General features: G+C 37.6%; 3 protein-coding genes across 5 annotated transcripts in view; 2 read left to right on the forward strand and 1 right to left on the reverse strand.

The window, feature by feature from the left end:
* The first annotated feature begins 2,669 nt into the window (after positions 1-2,669).
* Positions 2,670-6,212, forward strand: fgg (fibrinogen gamma chain). 2 transcript variants are annotated; one of them, XM_079462011.1, is made up of 10 exons: positions 2,670-2,761; positions 3,019-3,186; positions 3,279-3,335; positions 3,430-3,613; positions 3,811-3,895; positions 3,994-4,124; positions 4,220-4,353; positions 4,430-4,614; positions 5,300-5,577; positions 5,770-6,212. In XM_079462011.1, the coding sequence occupies exons 2-10, from the start codon at positions 3,127-3,129 to the stop codon at positions 5,940-5,942; spliced, it is 1,287 nt and encodes a 428-aa protein (XP_079318137.1). In that variant the 5' UTR covers positions 2,670-2,761; positions 3,019-3,126; the 3' UTR covers positions 5,943-6,212. The 2 variants fall into 2 exon arrangements, with proteins under 2 accessions (XP_079318137.1, XP_079318136.1); XM_079462010.1 differs by lacking the exon at positions 2,670-2,761 and having other exon boundaries at positions 2,814-3,186.
* A 131-nt stretch (positions 6,213-6,343) lies between these two features.
* On the reverse strand, positions 6,344-13,304 carry plrg1 (pleiotropic regulator 1). 2 transcript variants are annotated; one of them, XM_079462009.1, is made up of 15 exons: positions 13,022-13,304; positions 12,729-12,835; positions 12,481-12,617; positions 12,349-12,402; positions 12,118-12,211; positions 11,837-11,927; positions 11,539-11,637; positions 10,492-10,584; positions 9,680-9,829; positions 9,412-9,513; positions 9,207-9,309; positions 8,941-9,049; positions 8,635-8,774; positions 8,060-8,253; positions 6,344-7,822 (listed from the first exon to the last, which is right to left on the reverse strand). In XM_079462009.1, exons 1-15 carry the CDS (start codon positions 13,028-13,030, stop codon positions 7,763-7,765), a joined length of 1,542 nt encoding a protein of 513 aa, XP_079318135.1. In that variant the 5' UTR covers positions 13,031-13,304; the 3' UTR covers positions 6,344-7,762. The 2 variants fall into 2 exon arrangements, with proteins under 2 accessions (XP_079318135.1, XP_079318134.1); XM_079462008.1 differs by having other exon boundaries at positions 12,349-12,617; positions 13,022-13,123.
* Positions 13,305-15,359: 2,055 nt separating this feature from the next.
* Positions 15,360-24,469, forward strand: part of dchs2 (dachsous cadherin-related 2) — a 30,137-nt gene continuing 21,027 nt past the window's right edge. Inside the window, exons 1-4 of the mRNA XM_079462012.1 lie at positions 15,360-17,371; positions 19,704-19,895; positions 19,977-20,208; positions 21,980-22,216. Coding sequence (XP_079318138.1) covers positions 15,593-17,371; positions 19,704-19,895; positions 19,977-20,208; positions 21,980-22,216 — 2,440 coding nt within the window. The 5' untranslated portion in view covers positions 15,360-15,592. The remainder of the gene's footprint in view (positions 17,372-19,703; positions 19,896-19,976; positions 20,209-21,979; positions 22,217-24,469) is intronic.

A 24,469-nucleotide genomic window follows, 5' to 3' on the forward strand; every position in this document is an offset into this window, starting at 1 on the left:
TTAATTAAATAAAACTATAAAAATCTAGCAGCCCCCCCTGGCCTGGCAAAACAGTATGCAAACGGTGGCGAGGAACCCCAAAACTCCATTGGAGGAAAAAAACCTCGGAGGGAAACCAGGCCTAACCAGGGGATTCCAGTTTCTCTCTGGCAAAACATCTAATAATCCGGCAAACAGAAAGACATCAAAAACCACAAGACTGAAGAAGACCATAAAGTAAATGATCACCAATAAAAGCAATGTGCTGAAATAGAACGCGCAAGTAGTTAGAGCATAGTACTAGCATGCCAAGATCATGGATTCGATCCCAAGGATTGCACATACTCTGATACAAATGTATAGTATAGCAATGTGAGTCGCTTTGGATAAAAGCGTCTTACAAATTCATAAATGCAAAATCAGAAGAGTGCACAAAGCCAAACCTTAAACAAGAAAAACAGTAATAGTACATGACCAAAAAACTAACCATGTTCTCAAAGAAAACATTAAGACCATAAGACAAGTCATCTCTCTTCTCATGTGAAAAGCTACCAAAGAGATGTTTGAACAATTAAGCAAAATAGTGTAGGGTCTTTCACATTTACATTTACATTTAGTCATTTAGCAGACGCTTTTATCCAAAGCAACTTACAGATGAGGAAACATTGGAAGCAATTATAACAACATAGGCCACAAAATACATAAGTGCATCAAACTAGTCCATTAAAGCCTAGCACAGTATAAAAAGCTAAGAATAGTGAGGTTAGTAAGGTTTTTTTTATAAAAAAGGGAAGAGATTTAGGAAAAATCAATCAGCGACGTATTGACGGAAGAGATGCGTTTTTAGGCATTTTTTGAAGATGGCAACCGAGTCTGCTGATCTTGTAGCAGCTGGTAGATCGTTCCACCAATGTGGAACAGATCCAGCGAAGGTACGGGAGAGTGACTTTTTTCCTTTTTGGGATGGTACCACTAGTCGTTGTTCCTTTGCAGACCGCAGTGATCTGGCAGGAACATAGATCTGCATTAGCGAGTGGAGATACGATGGTGCAGATCCGGTGTTGGTCTTGTAGGCCAGGAGCAAAGATTTGAACTTTATGCGGGCGGCAACAGGGAGCCAGTGTAACCTGATGAAGAGCGGAGTTACATGCGCTCTCTTCGGTTCATTGAAGACCACTCTTGCCGTCGCATTCTGGATCATCTGGACAGGTTTGATTGTGGAAGCAGGAAGTCCAGCCAGAAGCGCATTGCAATAATCCAGTTTGGACAGGACAAGAGCCTGGACTAGGACTTGCGTAGAGTGCTCCGATAGGAAAGGTCTAATTTTCCTAATGTTGTAGAGGATGAATCTACAGGACCGGGCGGTGCTGGCAACATGACTTGTGAAGTTAAGCTGATCATCGATTACCACTCCCAGGTTTCTGGCTGTGCTTGACGGTGTAATCGTTGATGAGCCTAGTTGAATGGCAAGGTTGTGGTGGATCTTTGTGTTGGCTGGGATCACAAGCAGTTCCGTTTTTGCAAGGTTTAGCTGCAGGTGATGATCCTTCATCCAAAGCGAGATGTCACTCAGGAATGCCGCAATGCAAGCAGCGATCGTCTGATCGTCCGGTTGAAATGACAAGTAGAGTTATGTGTCGTCGGCATAGCAGTGATAGGAGAAGCCAATCTTCTGAATGACCGAGCCGAGGGATGTCATGTAAATGGAGAAGAGTAGCGGTCTAAGCACTGAGCCCTGTGGCACCCCCGTGTTGAGATGTTGGGACGCGGAGACCTCATCTCTCCAGGATACTCTGAATGACCTACCTACTTTCAGTGGCAGTATTTAAAGTGATGTACTGTATGTCTGGATCCTCATGCTTATATTTACATTTAGTCATTTAGCAAACACTTTTATCCAAAGATAAGAGTTCGGGGAGCAAAAAGCAATATGTCATAAAAGAGCAATACTACATTAGGTGCTAATACAAAATTAATAGTTTCAACAAAAAGCTAGACCACTACTACGGTTAGTATATTTTATTTTTTTCATTTGTCTGTCAAGTATTCACAGAAGAGGTGTGTTTTAAGTCGTTTTTGAAGGTTGTGAGAGATCTTGACAGGATACAATGAATGGCACATTTGATGTCACCATTAATTTAACTGTTTGTACACTAGGTTGCATATTTCATTAACATTACATTTATGCATTTGGTAGACGCTTATATCCAAAGCGACTTACACTGTACATTATTTGTTTCTGACTAGTGCAATCGCCTGGGATCAAACCCATGACCTTGGCGTTGCTAGCGCCATGCTCTAAGCACTGAGCCACAGGAAAGCTTAATCCCTGAGGTACGACTTCCCCATTTTACTCCTGTAATGTGGCATGAAAAATATTGTTAAGACACAATATTAATATTAAAGTGATCAAAGTGAAATGTCTTACTAGAGAGAGATATTCAGTCCTCAGCGATCCCTCCATATTTAAAACAGTCAAGTGAACTTTCCACATTGAAAAATTTGGATTAGTCATAAAATATATGAATATAAGTTTAATGAATGAGAGCTTTATAGGTCATATTAAAATCTGCTTTGGTCATTGCCAGTAAAAAAAGAATGACTCACTGATGTCGGTGTTTGTCTTGACATGACATGTTTTTTGTTGTTTATGTGGTGGGGATTAAAGTATGACAGCACGTGTGTCTACTGAAGTGAAATGTTGGAAATGTTGTGAAATTATTAACTTACGATAGAGCAAAGACTGAAACGCTCAGCATAAATGCGATTGTGCTGTGTCATGGTAAATTATCTGTTTGTCTTTTTAGTTTGTTTAGTTTGCCCCTAAAATAAACATTTTAAACAAGCAGGGATATGGTTAACATGCATACAGTCTATTCAGTGCGATATTTTGTTACTTATAGCTTCAGTAATAAAATATTATTAACTTTGTACTTGGACATTAGAATGGACATGTTGACTTAAATGCTGAAGCATTTACGGTTAGTTCTGAGTCAGGCAGTGAGCATGACGGGGTGGTGGTATCTCTTATTTGTATAGTGGACCGTTATCTCCATCTCTGAGGAGGACCTTGATCGGATAAATATACTGCGGTAGTCAACAGTCACTCACAAGCTCAGGATACAGCACACAGATTGCAGGACCAACATGGCCCAGTTCATACATGTGGCTGCTTTGATTCTTCTGCTGTCCATGTTATCGACAGCGGTGAGCGGCACAGGATTTAGCTTTCACTGCAATGGGAAATTTATTGTAAAGTTTATTTGCTAATCTTCTCTTTCTTGCTTTTTCACTTTAAGCAAATGAGAGGGGACTATTCGCCATCACAAGAACAATGTAACCCGAACGATGGTTTTGTAAGTATGGCATAAGACATCTATTTCCAATTCCATTTAAATGTTAAGTTTATCTGTCAGTGTTTTAAGTGTGCTCACGTTCTGTCTCTTGAAGGGGAAATACTGCCCAACCACATGTGGAGTCACTGAATACCTACAGCGGTACAAACCTGATGTGGACAGACACCTGGACCAATTGGAACAAGATCTGGAGGAAATCGCCAACCTTACCAGAGGAGCACAGGACAAAGTGGTCTACCTGAAAGACTCAGAAACACAAGAGCAAAAACAATCACCAGGTAGCACCCTTTTATAGTTCATATAGTGGGAAAAAGGTCCTACATACAGTTTTGGATAAGATCTCAAGTTCCTCATATAAAATAACACAGTACATAAAGGCAGTCTAGTTCTAACCTTTGAATTCTTTGTCCTTGTTAAGTATCTAGTTATTTTTTTAGTTTTATGTTTATGGGAGTAAACTTAATTTGTTTATCAGATACATACATAAAAAAATCCTCAAGCATGCTGGATGATGTACTACGGTTTGAGAAGAGCATTCTCGCTCAGGAGGATCAAATATAGTGAGAACTTTTTGATACCTTGTTTTAGTCCTATTTAATAAACAGGTGTCACTTAACATATCACAATCCTCATGGGGTTTTTATTTCCCTCTGCCTAGTCAACTGCAGGTGACCCTACAAGCTAATGAGAAAAAGATTATCGATCTAAAGCAGATGTCTCTCCAGCTGGACCAGATGTGCAAAGAGCCCTGCAAAGACACCGTGGAAATTCAGACAACAACAGGCAAAGGTACAAACAGTGATAGATGTTGAAACAATGATTGAAGACAATTATGATTACATAAGAGTAGAGACCTGCAGCAAATATGTACACTTTATCGGCAGACTGTCAGGAAATCGCAAACAAAGGTGCTAAGGTTAGTGGACTCTACTATGTGAAACCAGCCAGAGTTCAAGAACCATTCCTGGTCTACTGTGAGATAGACAGCTTTGGAAGAGGATGGACTGTCCTTCAGAGGGTACACATTTTCTAATGAAGCACTAAATTATTATTGAATAAAACACAGCGTTGAATGTCAATCAAATGTTTTTCAGAGACGTGATGGGAGCGTTGACTTTAACAGAAACTGGATTCAGTATAAGGAAGGCTTTGGGTACCTTTCGCCAGATGACAGAACAGAGTTCTGGCTGGGCAATGAGAAGATGCATCTGTTGTCTGTTCAGTCCGGTGTGCCTTACGCTCTGAGAATAGAAATGATCGATTGGGAAGGCAACAAAAAGTAATGAATTATAGAAAACCCTCACACACTTTCCTTTCTAATGCTGTCAAATTTTCAGAGTGGGATACCACATGTGGAACTCCACACTTCATTTAGTCCTAGTACCTAATGTTTTATATATTTGGAAGGATCTTACACACCTGAGCATTATATTTAAAGGGAAAGTCCGGCCAAAAGAGAAACTCGTGTCATTATTTACTGACCCTCTTGCAATTTCAAACCTGTATGACTTTCTTCTGCAAAACACAAGAGTTATTTTAAAGAATGTTGTAAATGAACAACGGCGGGACCCATTGACCTGCATTGGTTTGGTGTCCATACAATAGAAGTGAATTGGTATGGCCATTGTTTGGTTAACAACATTCTTCTAATTTTCTTCTTTTGTGTATTGTACAAGAAAGAATGTCATAGAGGTTTGAAATGCTAAGATGGTAATACAGAATTTTCCTATATGGGTGAACTGTCACTTTGATCTAAAGTAAACCAAACTTTTTTTGTTGTAGTCACACAGGACTTTGTTCTGGTACCATGTTTTTTTCCAAGAAACATTGCATGACCTCTTCTCAGATCAAACATGTTGCTAAATATCAGGAAACACTGCAAATCAATAGAAATAGAGTATAACCAGTTTTCAACAGTTTGTCACAAGTGTAAACATGTTCCTCTTGTAAACATCTTTTATCAGGTACGCTGATTATGCCACATTCAAAATTGGACCCGAAATCGATTCATACCGTTTGACGTATGCTTATTACTTTGGTGGAGATGCTGGGGATGCTTTCGACGGCTTTGACTTCGGAGATGACCCCAGTGACAAATTCTACACGTCTCACAATGGCATGCAGTTCAGTTCACCTGATAAAGACAATGACAAGTTTCAAGAACACTGTGCCTTGCAGGAGGGGTCTGGTTGGTGGATGAACCGTTGCCACGCTGCTCATCTCAATGGAAAATACTACACGGGTAAACCCATGGCTTTTCATATAGACTTTAATAAACCAGTCGTATGTGGTGGTTAGACACTCTTGAACTGTAATTTGTCAAGGGTAAATAACAATTGACAGTCTGCTTCTTATACACCAGTCTTATACTGTATCAATAAAAGACAGAATAGTTTTTTAACTCTTTTCTGAGGTATTGTTTTTCTCTTTACAGGTGGCAAGTACACAGAGAAGGACAGTCAATTAGGACATGATAACGGCATTATTTGGGCCACATGGCACAGTCGCTGGTATTCTCTGAAGGAGACCACCATGAAGATCATTCCCATCAACAGAATTACTGCCGGAGGCCAGCAAAGTGGCGTCAAGCAGTTTGGAGACATTTAAAGACCTTACCAATGCATTTTGCTTTTGCAAATCTACTTTTGAAATACAGGAATGACATGAAGGTTCAAGTGAGTGCCAACATCTGTCTGTTAGAATCAGATTTTTCCATTCTGTTATTTGTATTACGATATCGTAGATGTAATTGTTTCCTAAATGGTAGATTCATATACAAACCATGTTGGTAAATTTCAACTTGTTTGAATTGCAATTGGTTTAATGCACTGCACCTGATAATAAATTAATAAATGTTTCCACTTTTTTAAAATCAAAGTTCTTCTCTAGTCCTTCTGACTTTACAATATAAGTGACATAAAACAATAATGAATATACGGGACCCTTGAAACTGAGGAGACAAGAAGAGGTTTTACATTCCTGAAAAATCTCTATTGGCTTATAAAGCAAGTTACAGTTTAAAGCCAAATGTTAGTGAAAGTCCAAGTAAGAGAACCATAAGCCCTATTAAATAAATGGTGAAGTGTGTTGGTGTTTGTTTTTCAGGTTTACAGTGGGTGTTTTAACCTTTTGTGTAGGAGTTGTGGGGAACATGATCAATATTGCCTGACTTGCATTGATAAACTGCTTCACTCCAAATGCTGATGTTCCCTGGCACAAAAAGATTTCATAATATTTGCTGTTGTGCAGTAGTCAATAAATACCAGTTCAGTCATTTCAACACAGGATAATGCCTTCACCTAATGGGATAGTTCATTTAAAAATAATAGTGTAGAAAATTATTAGCAATTGCTCAATTATGGTACCTTACTTTAATTTAAATATGGATTTAATGAATAATTCAAAGTACTGTTGTTTATCGACTTAAAACCAAAGCCTGTCTGTTTGCTCGCCAGTGACACTTTCTAAGAGGAAAAAAACACAAATATGAGACTGTAACTTGTAAAACAGTCCTGTACTGCCCAACAACGTAAACAGTGGATAGTTTCAGGTTTTTAAATTGTGCAAGTATTGATGTCATATTGTAACGGCATAATAATTTCATTTTTTTATTTGGCAACGGTCTTAAGACCTTAAAGCTTGTAATAATTTAAACAAGCACGACTTTTCCATTTTTGTGGAGAATTACAATGGTACAAATAAAAAGATTCACCATTATTTTATTTTCTTTAGTAAATAATTTTATTTAGTTTTATTTAGTAAACTATAGTGTACGCAGCATTTAGAAGTGCATTGAATTTGACCTAGCCTTCTTCTCATGTGTTTCTCATAGTGGTAAAAATAAACTAAATACAGGAATTGATGATGGTCAATTTAATAAGAAAAGTATGTTGTCTGGATTCCAGAGTTCTTTATTTTACAAAATTGTTGTAGCAAATATCAGGTAATACAGAGAAAATGTTATTTCTGTTTTTAAATGTTTTCTGAATTATAAAACAAAACATTGAAGTAGTCAGATGTTGAGTTCACTTACATCTGGCAAACATGTACGGTCAACATTAATATAACTGAATTCTAAAAGATGTATATGCACAAATGAAACAATACTTGTTTTATCTGAATCCTAATGGCAAACAATGATCTGTTAAAAAACAGAACAGTAACCATTGCAACTTATGAAGAATTTATTGACAATCAAAATGAAAAGTTGAAAGGACTGGCCGTGCCCATCAAAACTTTTTGTTGTAATTTGTATATTGTTAAATAGGCAAATAGAAGCTAAATGCAACACCTTATGGCAAGTTGTTTCACCATTACTTTAAAATCATGATTGTGCCATTTACATTCATCTTACAAGCAAACAGCATATTGGAAATACACCAACAAAATGCAAGTGTAAGCAAAACGAGAGGTTCCAAATAAAAAAACTAAAATCTTTTCCTCTTCAGAATCTCCGGTTTCCAATTCACGGGGTGGGATTCTTCAGTCTAAAAGAGAATAAAAACATCAAAAAAAGTGTTACAGAAAAATACAAAACATCCACTTTTTAAAAAACGAAATTCCTTAAAATGATTTGGTGCTATGCACACAAATCATTATGAAGCATCTATGAATCATCTAGATCATGAGGGTTTTACTTTTCCCACTATATACAGAACTTTCTTAAAACATTTAATTATTATTTGATTCCAGTAAGCAGAAGTAGTGAAGGGAGAGTGTCTTACTGCTGTGTCATCCTCCTTGTAGACTTTAATAGTTTTGTCTGCCTCTGCTGTTATGAGTCGACTCTCAGACTGATCGAACGCACAAGCGAAAATTCCAGACTCACTGTCCAGAGAACCGGGCTGCACCGCAGCATGAATCCTCTGGAAGTTATAGCCAGTTCTCCAATCCCACATGTGAATTGTGCCATTATCAGCTAATGTAATAAAGAGGTTAGGAGTTAGAAATTAAATTGTTCATGTTAGGAATGCAAGGAAAAGATTTACAGGATGACAGTAAAAAAAACACAACACAATATACCCTAATCTATATTGATATAGATCTATAAACATAACATAATCTTCACAAAGTTAGTCAGACACGACATTTCAAATTAACTCCTGATAAAAATTCTATAACAAAAACATTCACACAAATATTTTATTAAAAGCACTGCATGAACTAAGCGCACAATACACAATTGACATTAAAATCACAAAATAATGTGTTTTTAAAGATCTATAGTGGGACGATGGTGGATACAATCGCTAAATATTTTTTTAACTGGCTTTGCAACAAAACGTGGGCTGTATTTTACCTCCTGACACCAGTACACCATCTGAATTGACAGCCAGTGTGTTGATGATGGCGTTATGTCCTGAAAGATTCTGGATGAAGTTTCCGTCAGGAAATTTCCATTGCTTAATGTTGTCAGGAGAACCAGATGCAAAAGTGTATCTGTAAAATGAAAAAACAGTCTATACAACAACTTACTGGTTTTTAATTGAACAAAAAATGACTGGGATACCTTTATTCTGTTTACAAATGTATGACTCTGTTTATGTTAGTATCTAGTGCTTTTTATACAGAGCAACTCATAAAACCATTTCACATGGTAACTTACTGTCTGGGATGGAGCACCAATCCTCTGACAGATTTTTTGTGATTGGTCAGTGTGGCTCTTGTCTTGCCAGCAATCAGATCCCAGAGTCTAATGGTTGTGTCGTGACTGCCTAAAGGAATAAAGCACATGGAAAACAGAAAGACATCAGTTAATTCCATGAAAAATGACAAATCAACATATTTGATGAAGACTATTTTAAAGCACTTCTGCCAATTCTGTGTAACAAGTTTTGCAGGCAGCATCTGAATGATGACATGAATGCTTACCTGTAATCACCTGTGGCTCAGCGCTTTGACATTTAACTGTAGCTACTGTGTTAGTGTGTCCAGTTAGGGTGTGGACATTCGCCTTGGTCCTGATATCCCAAACCTAGCACACACAAACAACTTACCTACTAAGCAGATTCATCGTAAACTATTATCATCAATACAATTAAAAAACTGAGGCATGAAGGATTGCATGATGACTTACTCTTGCTGTGGCATCTCGACTGCATGTCACCAGCACATCAATGGTAGGGTGGAGGTCAATGCCATAGACTGCACTCAGATGACCATGATAGTGTCTTATAACCTTATATTGGCAACAAAAAAAAAAGACATGTAACAAACGTCTGAACAGATGAACATTACCCAAGAATACAACACATGCATTGTTGCAGAATATGACTGGAGACACGATACATTTATATTTTTTATATAAAAAAATAACATTTAAACAGATTACAAAAGGTGTATACCTTGTTATATTCTAGATCCCAGCATTTAACCTGTTTGTCCTCCCCACAGGAGAAGAGGTATGGGCTACGTGTGCTTACGGCCACACCTCGCACAGTGCTGATGTGACCCGTCAGAGACAATTTAAGCTTTCCACTGGCGAGATCCCAGATCTGTCATTCGAAAAAAAAGGATGCTTTAATCCAAAAAGCACTTGGTGCGTTCAAGATCTACATAGAGTTGTCTGTTTCCTGTGCATTCATCCCATGACCTGCACACTGCTCTAGAAAAACTACTGTATGAGGCATCTATTTTACACTGATCTGATCAACTGAGGTGATAGTGTGTACACACAAAATGGCCATAGCCACACGGTTTTTGTTTACAAGTTGTCCACGTCGACCAGCAATAGACACTTCGCATTGGTGTCCACAGGCGTGTGGCTTTTGTAACCAAGACAAGAGCCAAAGAAGCGGTTTGTTGTGTACGCTGTCTGAGAAGCATTTAGCGGTGATAGTGGCAACATTTATTTAGATAATTCAGAAATGCATATGGTTCCCGACGCTATCACAGAGTTTTTTGACCTGAAGGGAGGGGGTTAAAGCGGACAAATCACAGCACTTGTGTTCCGTGTTGAATTGACGAGTCAGGTCTTTAGTTTGTTACAAAGTAAAATGACAGTTAAACAATCAATTCAAGCAAATTAAGCTTTCAAAAATCATTTTATTTACTGCCAAGTACAGCTGGTTTGAAATATTGCCAAAAGCACTTCTGTCTTATTTAGGTAAATAGTCTTAACTTACAATGAAGAATGGAGTCTGTTCGTATAGCTCACCTTTATTGTTCTGTCTGCTGATCCAGTCACAAACCACTGGTTACCAGGCTCCACTGCTATAGATCTGACCCAACCAAGATGCCCACTGATGACCTGAGAGGAACAATAGGACAAGATCAGTATTATGAACTGGAAACAATGTCCACTCAAAAACTGCCAGTGTAAACGGTAAACAAATTGTAAAAGTATTTTAACATTAGGGCACCCTTTTTACCAGCATGCAAAATACACAAAGAAAAACAAGTTTCCATTCATTAGTCAAAGACTAATTCCCCATCAAAACAGATTTACCAAAGCGATTTTATGTCCATAGAAAGCACATTAAATATACAAGTAAAATGTCTAATTTATGGTTTCAACTAAGTTTTTGGACTCCAGGAGAATAAAATGTCAAAATTTGGTTGAAATAATGTTACATTGTCATTCAGTGTGACACAATATTCATGTACTCTTTCTCTTAACCATCTGGCTTTTGTTGAAACTAGTAACTTTGTTTTAGCACCTATTGTACTATTGCTCCTGTATGACATATTGCGTATTGCTCCCTGAACTCTTTGTAAGTCGCTTTGGATAAAAGCGTCTGCTAAATGACTAAATGTAAATGTACAGTCAAAAAACATGCTTTTCCTGACTTTTACACATTAAAATATATCAAGGAATACAGGAGCATATAACATTCAATTAACATTGCTCTAAATGAATACAAATTATTTTTGACAAATGTGCAAAACCTGGGACAGCAAATAATTTTTTTTTACAACTAATTAGCATTTGGGGTGAAAGTAATAAGTCTTAAGATGTCATAAATTCATTTTTGTTGTAAATATGCCTGACAAGATTGTTACACTGAATTACATTTAAGTTGGCATCTTCTGTCAAGGAAGGAATCAAGGAATAATTTATGATATAAATGTTTTGCTCAGAAAAACAAAAATGCAATTCAATTAAAGAGAAAATTGAAACAACAATTTAAACTAAAAGATTTTTCGTCTTTGACTCATGAACAAACGAGCTGAACAACTCTGAAAAAGACTACAGTGCACTTACTCTGAAGAGTTTCCATGGTGGATGCCACTGGGGTTTGGGCATCGTAGGAGCTTTTCTTGGCACCAGCACAGTATTCTTTGTGCCTCCTTCTACAAGAGACTGCCAGGGAGCGAAAAACAAGTGGAATACATCATTTAAACAACATTCATGTACATAATTACTACACAATGTGATGTCAAATGAGAAGACAACAATAACCTGCTGATATGTAAAATAACATGTGGCAAAATAAGTGGAATTAAAACCTAAAATGCTTTTAAGGGACATAATCGCAGTTTAGGAGATGGGAGGTGCATACCAGTGCGTGCTGTGGAGGCAGAGATCTCTCTGCACCTCCCGCATGTCTGTGAATATCTGTCACACTGGCTGCAGTTCGACTTGCATCTTGCCTGCGGTACAAAAAATAACATTTAAAACATCAATCTACCAATACAAAGCTCAAAGGAAACTTTCAAAACCCTTTATTTTGAAAAACGATTTTTGAACAACCTAGTTTAATTTTAAATATACAGTTATGACTTTTACAGCTTTTAAAAAAAAAAGAGAAATCTGAAATTTGAGATGCGTGTTTGCATGTACCTTGCTTGAGACGGAGGAAGGGCAAGAGCCATGGAGTGAACACTTGCTTCGCTGGGCATCTTCTGCATCTGTGTGTCTGCAGTGAGGGCGACTCCTGAAGACATTACAAATAAATTCAATTAGACCTCTGAAGAATAAGAGTTTAAGCAATGCATTTATAATTTTACTACATTTTGAGACCGACAACAAACATTTGTCAGTGGCAGAATGTAAATGCAACCCGAGTCTCACCTGGAGCAGAAGGATATGGATGTGTTCCTGTCACCATGTAATCTGGAGTAGAATCTGCATTGAAGCAATAAGTCATCATTATGCATGGTTCAAAACTTTGGTTTGCGTGTAGTACTACATGAAAGAGACTACCTGGCAGGGGATATCCTGGCTGGCCAAATGGATCAGAAACGAGGAGTGGATCTTTATCCCTCCCCTCTTTCAATACTGGCATGTGTAACACAGGTCCGTACTCTGTTCGCATCTTTACTGCCATCTTCACCTTGTAACTATAGAATATGATCGGTAAAAGAAAGAAATCAAATAAAAACCTAAAGGACCAACGAAGTTCGTCGTCTTGTAAGTATTATCACTGCAATTTCATATTAGCGACAGTTTACCTCTGCTCGTCCAGCGCTATTTGTTTGGCTTGATCCGACACAAACATATCATGGGTCCTCTTTAACGATCGAAACACAAGCGTGTGCACCGAGTGCTTCTGTACATCCTGTAGAAATAAAACAAAACACACAATCAATCCGAATCCGTTCAGGTAGAAATGTGATACCGTGCATAGACACACACGAGCACACATGGACTGAAATAAAGCGCGCCGCGATCATTCATAAACACGTTGTTATGAACCGTTTCTCGAACAATGAATATGAACACCCGTTAATCAAAGATCAGTTACCTCAGTCATGTTCGCGTTGACTCCTCAAACACGATTGCTGCGATTAAACTGAAATATAAAAACTTCACAAACCAAACAACCATAAACCGCCCCGGATGTAAAACAGCAGGACTTCCGGAGAAAAACACGGAACTTCCGGTAGTAGAGCGGAAATCCGAAAGACGCTATGGCCAGTTAAAATAAAAATAATACAAAAATGTTTACACGGGAAAAAAGTTGATGGATGATATTTAAAGAAGATATGGCAAACAATTGGTAAGAAATATAACAGGACGGGACACCTTTCTAAAAAGCACACTCATGGGACTTTTATACGTAACATCCACATGCCGATTTATAATTAATTATAATTATTCTTTATTTATGTAAGTACATTCATAAACGATCTTCATCCAACTCCTGTTCTATTTTCACACAAACTCTGGTGTTTAAAAGATTAGAAACGTTTCACTTGGCAAACAAATAATTTTATTAATAATAAGAAAATATTGTTGCTAATTTGTATTTCCAGAACAAGAAATCCTCCGGTCTGTAATAGGTCGTTAAACGCATAAACGCCTGTAATGTGTCTGTACTTGTTCGCGCCAGCAGGTGGGACTGTTGTCAACAAACAGATTAATTTACCGGAAGAGCTGGTGATGTAATAATAATAAAACGTCTCTACGAAATCAACATCTTATTTCTATAGAATTTATTTATAATTTTACATAGCATCTTTGTAATTTGGCGGAATTAAATAACACATTACTTAACCAGTAAAATGGGGTTAACCGTCCTTTTTGATGTGTGTACAGGATTTACCTGTTTGAACAGATTGAAAAACTGGTTGTATGCTTGCTAACATCTTATTACTATTATTACCATGTTGTGTGTGTGCAGGGATCTCAATTGTCCAGATAATGAACTAACCATTAGCCTACTAAAATAATCTCAAGGGCATTTCATTACATATGAATTTAATGATGATGAAGAAGACATGTATAGGCATATGGGTCATGTTCTCAGGGAGGGCATATGTATTCTGAGCCTAGTAACACATCTGCTTCTCATGGAAAAACATTGAAGAATGAAAGAATAATGTCTTGTAATATCAAAGTATTTTATGTCAATATCTGCCATATTTAAACTATGAAACAAAATACATCATGCATTTTAAAAGTATATTCTAAGAAAAATGGTTGTCGATAGTATCAAAAAGGGTTATTTGGCTTGAAACAATAGCAGGAGCCTTGTTTCGTGCTATATAGAACCCTTTGTATAAGGTTCCATAAAGAACCTTACCATGAAAAGTGCTACAGTATATAGAACCTCAGTGGTGCTATAAAGAACCCCTTTATTATCTGAGCACAGGGGCTTTTATTTATAATGATTTAGTTATATATATTAATTTATTTATGATATGTATTTATAATCATTGTTATTTATTCTGTTAGATGTTTATCTACTTTTCTTTTTCCAGCATTTTAAGATGTTTTACAGTTTTAACAGAAATGTTAATGTCATAACCAAATAATGCTTTTATTTCCTGCTGCTCAGAACATATAATATATATATATATAATGCCTTGCTATATATTTGTACATATATAATATTGTGTTCCTTTCACAATTTTGCATTGCTGCAAAGCAGCTTTACAGAAAAAAAAAACATTTTAAGCTCAAAAGCAGTAGAAGTGTAAGAAAAAAATGTAAAGGTTATATATATATATATTATAACTATTAAAAATATTAAAATACACAATGCCACTCACATGTAAAAATTATGACCTGATAGAGGTTTGGTTATGCTGACTCCTGTTGTATAAATATGTTTATGCAGGAAATAAAGAGAATGTTTGGCTAAAGATTTATTCATAAACTTGGTTATCTTTGTTCACTTTTTAAGCCAAAGTCAGAACTGCAGCTGTCCAGCTGTGAGTTTGGATAATGATTCACCCCATTTCTAAAATACATATAATTTTTTTGTTTTAGAGAAACATTTAAACTGTTACACAAATCATAAGTGAGATATTATAAAGACAACATTTAATTTGTAGAAATTAAACTATTACAGAATTTAGTAGATTTTTTTATTGTTTAGCTGTCTATCGTTTTAAAAAAAATCTGGGGACTCTTTATAACATTCGAGAAGCTGGGTTTAAAACCCCTTGGTCTACCCTGCGTTCTCTGAGCTTCTAAGTATGTTTTCAAATATATTTTTCTGACTATTGCTATTTTATATATTATGTTAAAAAATTCTTATGGCCACAGCCCACAGCATTAGGTTCAGTGTACACCTGCTGTACGCTGCTCCGCGTCACGTGTCTCGCGGAGATTGTCAGAGTCATGTCATCAGACGCTGGTGCCGCTTGACACACTACAGTAGTAGACGCCGTTCTTGCTGTTAGTCGCATATAACTTTGTTTTTTTTTTATCTCACAAGCATTAAAGCGAAGAAATACAGCGAAGAAGTGGTGACTGACGAGCCTGGAAAGACACGGAGGAAATGCGCTCCTGATTAATAAGACAGCTTTGGACAGTGAACTTCAGCTCATCTCAGCTCGAGGAAACCAAGACATCCTCGTTATAATGAATGCCTCAAAACTTCATGAATGTAATTAATGCTTTTCGGCGTATTCTTATAAAAATGGGGTTTGATTCGCGGACTCTGCTGCGGTTACTCGTATCAACATTATTGTGTGCAAGTTGTTGCGCGCAGGTGTTTAATCTCAGTCTCTCGATAGAGGAAGGGTTACCTGCAAAAACTATTGTCGGCGATTTAGGAGCTGGACTACCTGCGAAAATTCGCAATTCTGGATTCTTCATATCCGAGAGCAAAGATTCACGTGTGTACAGAGACTTGGAGATCGATGGAGACAACGGGATCATCTCCACCGCCGTGGTGTTGGACCGAGAGCGCGTAGAGAAGTATGAGTTTGCGGCTGCCACTTTAACAGGAGATGTTATAAAAGTTATCATTGAGGTCAAGGATATAAACGATAATTTCCCCGTGTTTCCCGTGGAAACAATCCGGTTGAATGTGTCTGAATTAAGTCCCCCTGGAACCCGTTTTGAGCTAGAAAGAGCTCAAGATCCGGATAAGGGTGATTATGGCATCCAGGGCTACAGAATTAAAGACACGGACATGTTTACAGTTGAAAATCGCAACAGTGGGGTTAATGTATTCAATTTAGACCTTATTCTACAAGGACGATTAGACAGAGAAACTACAGACCTCTATAGTCTCACAATTGAGGCATTTGATGGTGGTTTACCACCAAAAACAGGCCAGTTACAGGTGCATGTTACCGTATTGGATGAAAATGACAACCAGCCAGTGTTCAATCAGTCCGAGTATCATGCTGCCATATTGGAAAGTGCCCCATTAATGACACATGTGTGCCAGGTATTTGCAACAGATCCAGATCTCGGCAGCAATGGCAATATTACGTACAACATTAACCGCCGTCAGAGTGACCCGAATGAGTTTTTCATTATTGATAGTTCCTCAGGAATCATTAGTGTAAATAAGCTTTTGGATTATGAAAAACAGACCTTTTTTGAGCTCATTGTGACCGCATGGGATTCTGGGACTCAGCCTGAATCCTCCAACACTTTTGTGGTTATTAAAGTCCTGGATGTCAATGATAACCACCCAAATATTAGCCTTTTGTTTTTAAATGAGGCTGGAGCACCTGAGGTATCAGAGGGAGCAGAACATGGAGAATATGTTGCCAGGATTGCGGTCTCAGACCCTGATTTAGGGGAGGTCACGAAACTCAATGTTCTCCTTCAAGGTGGGAATTCGATGTTCACTCTCAAACCCACTGATGATTTTCTTTACGTTCTATGTGTGGATGGAGAACTGGACAGGGAGGTAAAGGACCTTTATGAGCTCACTGTGATTGCTTCAGATTTTGGCTTACCTCCCCTGAGGACCGAGATAACGTTTCAAGTTCAGATCACTGACGTGAATGACAATCCACCCATTTTTGAACAAAACACATATGAAGAGAACATTGCTGAGGATGTGCATGAGGGAGTGGCTCTCTTACAAGTGAAGGCAACGGATAGAGACCAAGGAGGGAACTCTGTAATCGTCTACTCTATTGTACAGTTAGAAATGGAGCATCTTTTTGACATCGATCCAGCATCAGGTGTCATTACTGTTGCTGCAAGCTTGGACTATGAGAAACAGTCAGAGCTGAAGTTCTTGGTGGTGGCTACTGATTGTGGTTCTCCATCTCTTTCCACCACAGCCACTGTGACTACTCATTTGGAGGATGTCAATGACAATAAACCCATATTTCAACAGCAACTATACAATGTAACCATCAAAGAACACACAGCCATTGAGACATGTCTTTTACAGGTAAAATTATTAAATTTCTCATGATGATAGAAATATTCTTAAAGCGACAGTTCACCCAAAAAGAAAAAAATCTATCATCAATTACTTTTTGGATAAACTATTTCTTTAAATACAAATGTACAGCAATTATCCAGTATGATGGTGACAATAATGTGGTACTATTATTTTGTGTAAATTTGTTCAGTCAAAAAGTTATTTTAAAACAAAAAGTGTCAGAATGAAATGTGAAATTACTTCAACATGGACAAGAGTCAGTAAGCAGTTTAACACAATAGCTTATCTATTGTGGATGAGGCGAGTCTACAACAAATAAAGCATTGAAAGTGATCACAAGGCCAGCAGAGACACCCTTACTCTCCAAAACACAGACTGTAATGCAGACACAAAGACACAGTGTTGAGGAGAGAGTAGCCACAACTGCTCCCTGCTTTGCCTCCCCGTGTGTACAACATGTGTACAAAACTGTAGCCTGGTGCACGTATACTTGGCATTCAAATGTAACCGTATGCCCTTCTACACATCAAAGCTTTGTTGTGTGTGTTTACCTGCTGCAATTCAGATTTTATCCTCTCAACACATTCATACATACAGTACCAATTAGCTATGCGTGCAGAGAGTTTTCTCAAAGTTCAAGTTTAGGCAATTGCTTTTAAACTTTGACCCAGTTCTTCGTATAACTTAGATCATAAAATGTAGTATCTGTTCTATGACAGCAATGCTGGGATCATAGAGTTCTGCCGACAAATGATATAGGCTAGTTAAAACGAGATGACAAATAGAAATAATAAAATAACCAAAAAAACACAAATCTGTGAAACTCTAAGAATCAGAAACTTTTAGCAGAAAATAACCAATAATCTCAAAAAAGTACAAAGTGTTTCTGCTCTGTATAATCGGTTCATTTTAGCTATATATGTTTTTAGTTTACATTGGTTTATTTTTATTATTTGATATTTGTGTGAAAAAAATCAATTAATGTGTACTGCATTTTTACTATGCAGTACACATTACTATGCAGTACAGCGGTTTCCTGGACAAGGACTAGATTAAGCCAGGACTAGGCCTTAGTTAATATAGGACAATCTAGGCCTACTGTAGGAGAATAACAGGACTTCCAATGCAATTGCAAGAATTATGTTTGATAATCATGAGGAATTACATTTTAGTCTAGTCACTTCATCATCAGATTAGAAGGAAGTCACAAATGTGCATCTTTAAATAATCAGTAAAGAATATCCCATCTATTTGCAGTAATGTGATTTGGCACTCCAGCTGTTGGAAAAGACACATTTACAATTAGTCTTACAATTATTGTATTAGTGCCATGTTGCACAAACAATTGCCTTATACAGAGTCTTTCGGCACCTGAGGATTACTCTGAATTCTGCATTTAGCTGGTTTTCAATGGTGGTCCAAGAGCTTTTGAACTTTTGCTGTAGTGTCAAGTTCTCTTGATTCTCCAGGTGGTTGATAATGGGCTTCTAGTTTGAAAATATCAGGTATAAAGGAGATTTCACCTATGAACTGTTTACACTTTCGTAAAATGTCGTTTGGTTTTAAATATCAATACAGTAAATTGTTGTTATTATATATGGTACTACCCTGACTAGAACGTTTTCTTTGATGGGATTTTGAATAATTCCTAGTAGTGTTGGATGCCAAGGAAATTGTTAGGACTCTGTCCTTCCTGTCTCGAGCTTTCGGGCTCCCTGGGCAGAGTCATGACATTGCTACGTCTTTCGGGTTTTTGTTGTGTTATGTGTGGAGACATGTGGCTTTATGTTGTTACGTGATGCCACGTGTCTTCCTGTTATGTCTCTCAGCCCCACCCTCCTATCTCTGGTAATTTCCTAAGGGTTTCATTCCCATCGTCTGTTTGGTGTTTCACTTTAATTAGGGTTTTATTCCCATCAGCTGTCACCACTCTCCCCATGTAATCACTCCTCGTTAGTGTCTCCCTTTATATAGTCTTAGTTTCCCTCTGTTCAGTGTCGGTGCATTGTCTTCTGTTTGTGATCACTGGATGTCTTGCTGTTCTGTGGACGTCGTGTTTTGGATTACCTGTTTCTAAATTTGTGGATTTATATAGTTTTTCCTGTAGACCACGTTTTGTCCCCATAGAGGGAAGTGTTTGTTTGCCTTTGTTTTTTTGGTTCATGTTTTCCCATTGTGGATGTTTCATTTAATAAAAGTTTATTTACGTTAACCCTTCGTCTGCCTGCATCTGGGTTCTGTCCAAGCCATTTCGTGACAGAAATAGTATCAGCTGCACGTCGGGGTTAAGTCTTTGAAATAAGATTGGCCTACATGATGAAATTTCTATGTGAACCAGGTCACTGCCACAGATGCTGATGATGTTGAGTTTGGAAGAGTGCAGTACTTCCTCTGTGATGGCTACAGCAGCAAGGATGCCCATCCTCTCTTCAAAATCAACTCTGTTACTGGGGAAATCTGTGTGACCCAAGACATTGACTACGAAGATGGCATTGTGACCTTTGACCTCCTGATTAAAGCCGAAGATCAAGTATGTATATAATTATTGCCATTGTAGATTTTCAGGGCTTGAATATAAAAAACTGTCTGCGTTATATTTCTTTCTCAATAGGATGGTCTCAATTCACAGACATTTGTTCACATCGATGTGGAGGATGTGAATGATAATGTTCCTGTTTTTAGTCCTGAGAGATATGTCACGAGTATAAGCAGCCATGCCCAACCTGGCACCAAGCTCCTCAGCGTGTTTGCCTCTGACCAGGATTCTGGCAACTATGGGGAAATCACCTATGAGCTTCTGCCTGGAGATTCTGCTTCTTTATTCAATGTGGATCAGTCGACAGGTAAAATTCTTTATCACTTTAATGGGACCTAATAGTTTACATATCACATACTGTACTGCAGATTATATACAGCCAGACAAAAAATTAAGAGACCATTTTAAATTTATTTTGAGTTTTTCCGAATTGACTACTTATAGGTTTGTGTTTAGGTAAAATTATAATTTTTGTTACATTCTGTAAACTACAGTACTAACAATATTTTTCCCAATGTCATTTAAAATTTTTCATTTTTTGACTAGTTTTATCGTGGGTAGGGTACTGTCTTATCTTTTTCCATGTTTACAATGGGTTAATAATTAATTCTGGGTATTAAGGTTTGCTAATCTTGAGAGTTAATAGTCATCTGCAGCAGGTACAGTAATCACTTATGTCACATCCCCGCAGGAGGCCTGTGGATTTATATAGCACAGTTTTGAATCCATACTAGACATGACTGCAGACTGAGAGTGGAAGACACTTTCGTACAGCACTGTGCCATTGGAGAAGTGTGCTAGCCTTTATATTGCGCCTCATTTACACTCAGTTATTTTATTTAGGCTAACTTGAGTACAGAGAGATTTTCCAGTGTGTTTTGTATTTATAATTTAATAATTCATTTGATTATTCTTTATATAAAGAGGAAGGGGGAATGTTCTTTATTTTTCAGTAATACCAATAATATTTCACAATAAAATATACACAAAATGTATTTTATACTTTATGAATTAAAAACTTTAAAGCAACATTTAAAAAATGTCTTTCATATTTCATTGGATTTAATTTGTAATGCTTCATGAGACTGTTGTCTATTCTTTTCTTGAAAATGTGAAATTATATAGCAGAACTCATTTATGCGAATGGGAGAAATGGGAAAATTGAATATGGCGGCTGTAATCGGGCCTTTCTGTTAAAAGAGCCAATCATATCATAGAACTTAATGTGAAAGTCCCCTGAGAATGTCACAATATATAAATATAAAAATGATACATTCACAATAATGATATTCTCATGATATAAATTAATAATTGCTGACATCAAAAATTATCTTAATATTAGTTTATTCTGTATTTCCTTTTTCCGGCCAATAAATCCCACTGACAGCATGAGTGTAGGGAGAGTGAGTTTGTAAGAGTTATGGCTCCTAAGGCAAAATGGCAAACTGCTGCGAAATCGGCATATAATATGTTGGGGTGTAAACCCGGTACTAGTGCTGCTGGATTACAGTATTTACGCCATTATCATATGTGTAATATTATTTATCATGGTTATCAATACCACTAATATTCTCAATATTGCTCAAATGACTGAGTTAGTCAAAATTGTTCATTAGAAGGGGGCGTACCTTTTTTGTTAATTTAGTGTACCTCAGCATGATGTTAGTGTAGTGACAAAGACAGGGATTAAAGGAGACAGATGCTTTGGATTGTAAAGTAGACCAAGGTTACAGAATTTAACAGGGCCTCCACCATCTGTCAAAAGTGCAAAGAACCATAAACAGATCCCCTGTTTCACAGATTTCCTGATGCTCAATGTTTTCCCAATGCACCAATCAAAGTTCAATTTTATACCAGTCAAATCTACCCACATATCAGACGTAACATCAAATGTAAGGATATTGGGTATATCCTTTATCTGGATTCTTATGCTGTAAACCTATATGTATAAAATATGTAAACCTTTTCTAAGTTGACGGAACAGCAGTGCAGTAATGTATTAACACTGCTTAATACATTACATTATTGAACCAGCATATTTGCACATGCTATAAGATGTTATTGTGTCTATTTCACAGGAGCTGTCTACCTGAACTCTTCACTGTCTCAGGTGCGTAGTAGCAGTGCGAAACTGTCTGTCTCCGCTCAGGATGGAGGAGGGATGTCGACCATTAATCCTGCTAACATCACCGTGAACATCCTACACAGCCAACAGCCCCTAGCTCTTTTCCAGAAGCCACACTACACCTTCTTCATCTCTGAGGATGCACCTGTGGGATCCTTTGTTGGTTCAGTTCAGGCTGTTACACCTGCCAGTGAGTTTATTGCCATCCTTCTGATGTTTTCAAACTAAATTATGTTTTTTAAAGAAAGACAATTATTTGGATTGATCATTTGATTTATGTATCAAAGTTTGTTTAATGGCGGACGTGGGTGGAGCTGAGGTGGCCACGCCCTTAATTATGCAGAATTTTAAGGCTTAATATATAATTTAAACGGATGAGTTATAATAAAATACACCCCCTCAAAGGTTGTCATGAAGGGCAAAATTAGCTTTATAGACCAAAAATAATATTTTGTACCATGGCTATAAAGTTGGACATTGGGGTTCGATGAGATTCTGCTCTATTTTGGAGCCAGTCTCTAGCGGTCAGTCAATGAATTGCAGTTTAAGTTAATTCCGTGTTGGTTTCACAAGAGACCGGAAGGTTGCCGCTGGATTAAAACACATCCTACCCTTTTTGGCACCCCGCCTGTCCATTAGTACTTTAGTAAATCCAGACAATGTTACCTCAGTGACTAATCCAGTTTATGGGTCATGGAGGAGCCGATCACTGGGTTAGATGTCATTCCAACTGTTTTAAGGGCTGGGGGATTTAATCTGTGCTTTATTGTTTATCCAATCATCTTGCACTGTTCCCCAGCCTGACATACAATGTTTACAATGTTCTCCTTGCAGTATTTATTTGTAGCATCTGCATATAAACTGTAGTATATTTAGTCACTCTCTCAGTAAATTAGTAGGTTAGTTTGTGTATAGGTTTATTCTTGTTTTACTCCACTGTTGTAACTTTTATGTCTGTATTGTAGCACTGTGGTCCTGTGAGGCACGACATTTCGTTCCACTGTTTGTCCCCACATGATTTATGTGGTGTACCTTATGCACATTTGGGTATGGCAGGGGCTAGCGGCTGCCATACCTTGCCTGTATGGTCAGGTCATTTCAAAGTAATATTTTATTGTTTATATTTTATTGACATTTTATTGATGACTTCACAAGTCTTCCATACCTTGACTTTAGGTGAATTGACGCTACTGCTTATGCCGTACGCACCGATTCCCAACAAAACACAGAAATATGACTCAGCTTCACTAACTGCGTGCATTTCATGACCGGCATGTTTTAGCGTTGGGACTGCTCCATCCAAGGACACAAAATGGGGGGAAATGTAGTGTATGCTTGCCTTTCATGATCTGAAATTCACAGAAATACTTCTCCGTGGCGATGATGGCATGTGGTTAAAATATCATTACAAACAAACTTGAAAATGAGGAGGACACGAAGAGGAATTTGAAAAGTGAGGGGGACATGTTCCCCCTGTCCCCAGTGGCAATTATCAGTTTCTATCAGTTTCAAACAATCTGCAAATCCAGCGTTATATACATCGTTTATATAACATGCCTCACTGAAATGCAGAGAACAAACAAACACAAGTGAACGTCACAAACGATGGAGCACATTGACGGGCATGCTCTTTCTCCCACTCTCCATGGTTGACGTGTGGGCCTGCTCTTTCATCTCGCTCTCGCTGGTGGTAGTGCTTTTCCGGGAGAATTGTCAAATCAGAGACTAAAGCCCATTGCACATAGCCCAATTTGCGTCCGAAATTTCCGCACGTTAAAAAATAAATAAGATCTTACGTTGTGTCAATCACATTTATACACTGCCTCCGATATTTTCAGAAGACTAGGTTTGTTTTTCTGCGTTTTTCGCATTCGTAGCAAGAATTTTGAGAGGCATTTTTTTAACAATTCAGTGACAGCGTACAAAAGAGTGCCAAATGTGAAAAAACGCATATGAAAATTTCAGACTGTATGTGCAAAGACCTTAAGAAAAGTTGTAATGAAACAGAACTTTCTAAAACCTATACGAATACGGGGGGAGTGTATCGACCACAGAAATACTATGTCATAACTTGTTTTTTGACAAGTTGACCATGTAAATTATGAGAAGCCAGGACGTTTAACATTGTAAAGAAGTCAGAATGCATGAAACACTGTGGCACCTCCCCCCATTTAACATTTTTAGGAATATACAACCCCACACTGTAATAATTTTTTATATCCAGCATTATAATGATATATAAGTGTAATAAAGATCCATAGAAGGGAAGAAAGGAGGCGGGAACTGGCGAACATTTGAACAATAAAACTTTGATTAAATAAACACGGAAGTAAAGCCACCTCACGGTCGACTGCCGGCCATAAAACAAACACAATGTCCGGGCCCGGTCCTCTCTCGTCAACAGTCCTGCCGGTCGTCCTTTTAAGCTGATTGCACTTATCAC

Source organism: Barbatula barbatula, assembly GCF_947034865.1.
Source record: "Barbatula barbatula genome assembly, chromosome: 8".
NCBI classification, from domain to species: Eukaryota; Metazoa; Chordata; class Actinopteri; order Cypriniformes; family Nemacheilidae; genus Barbatula; species Barbatula barbatula.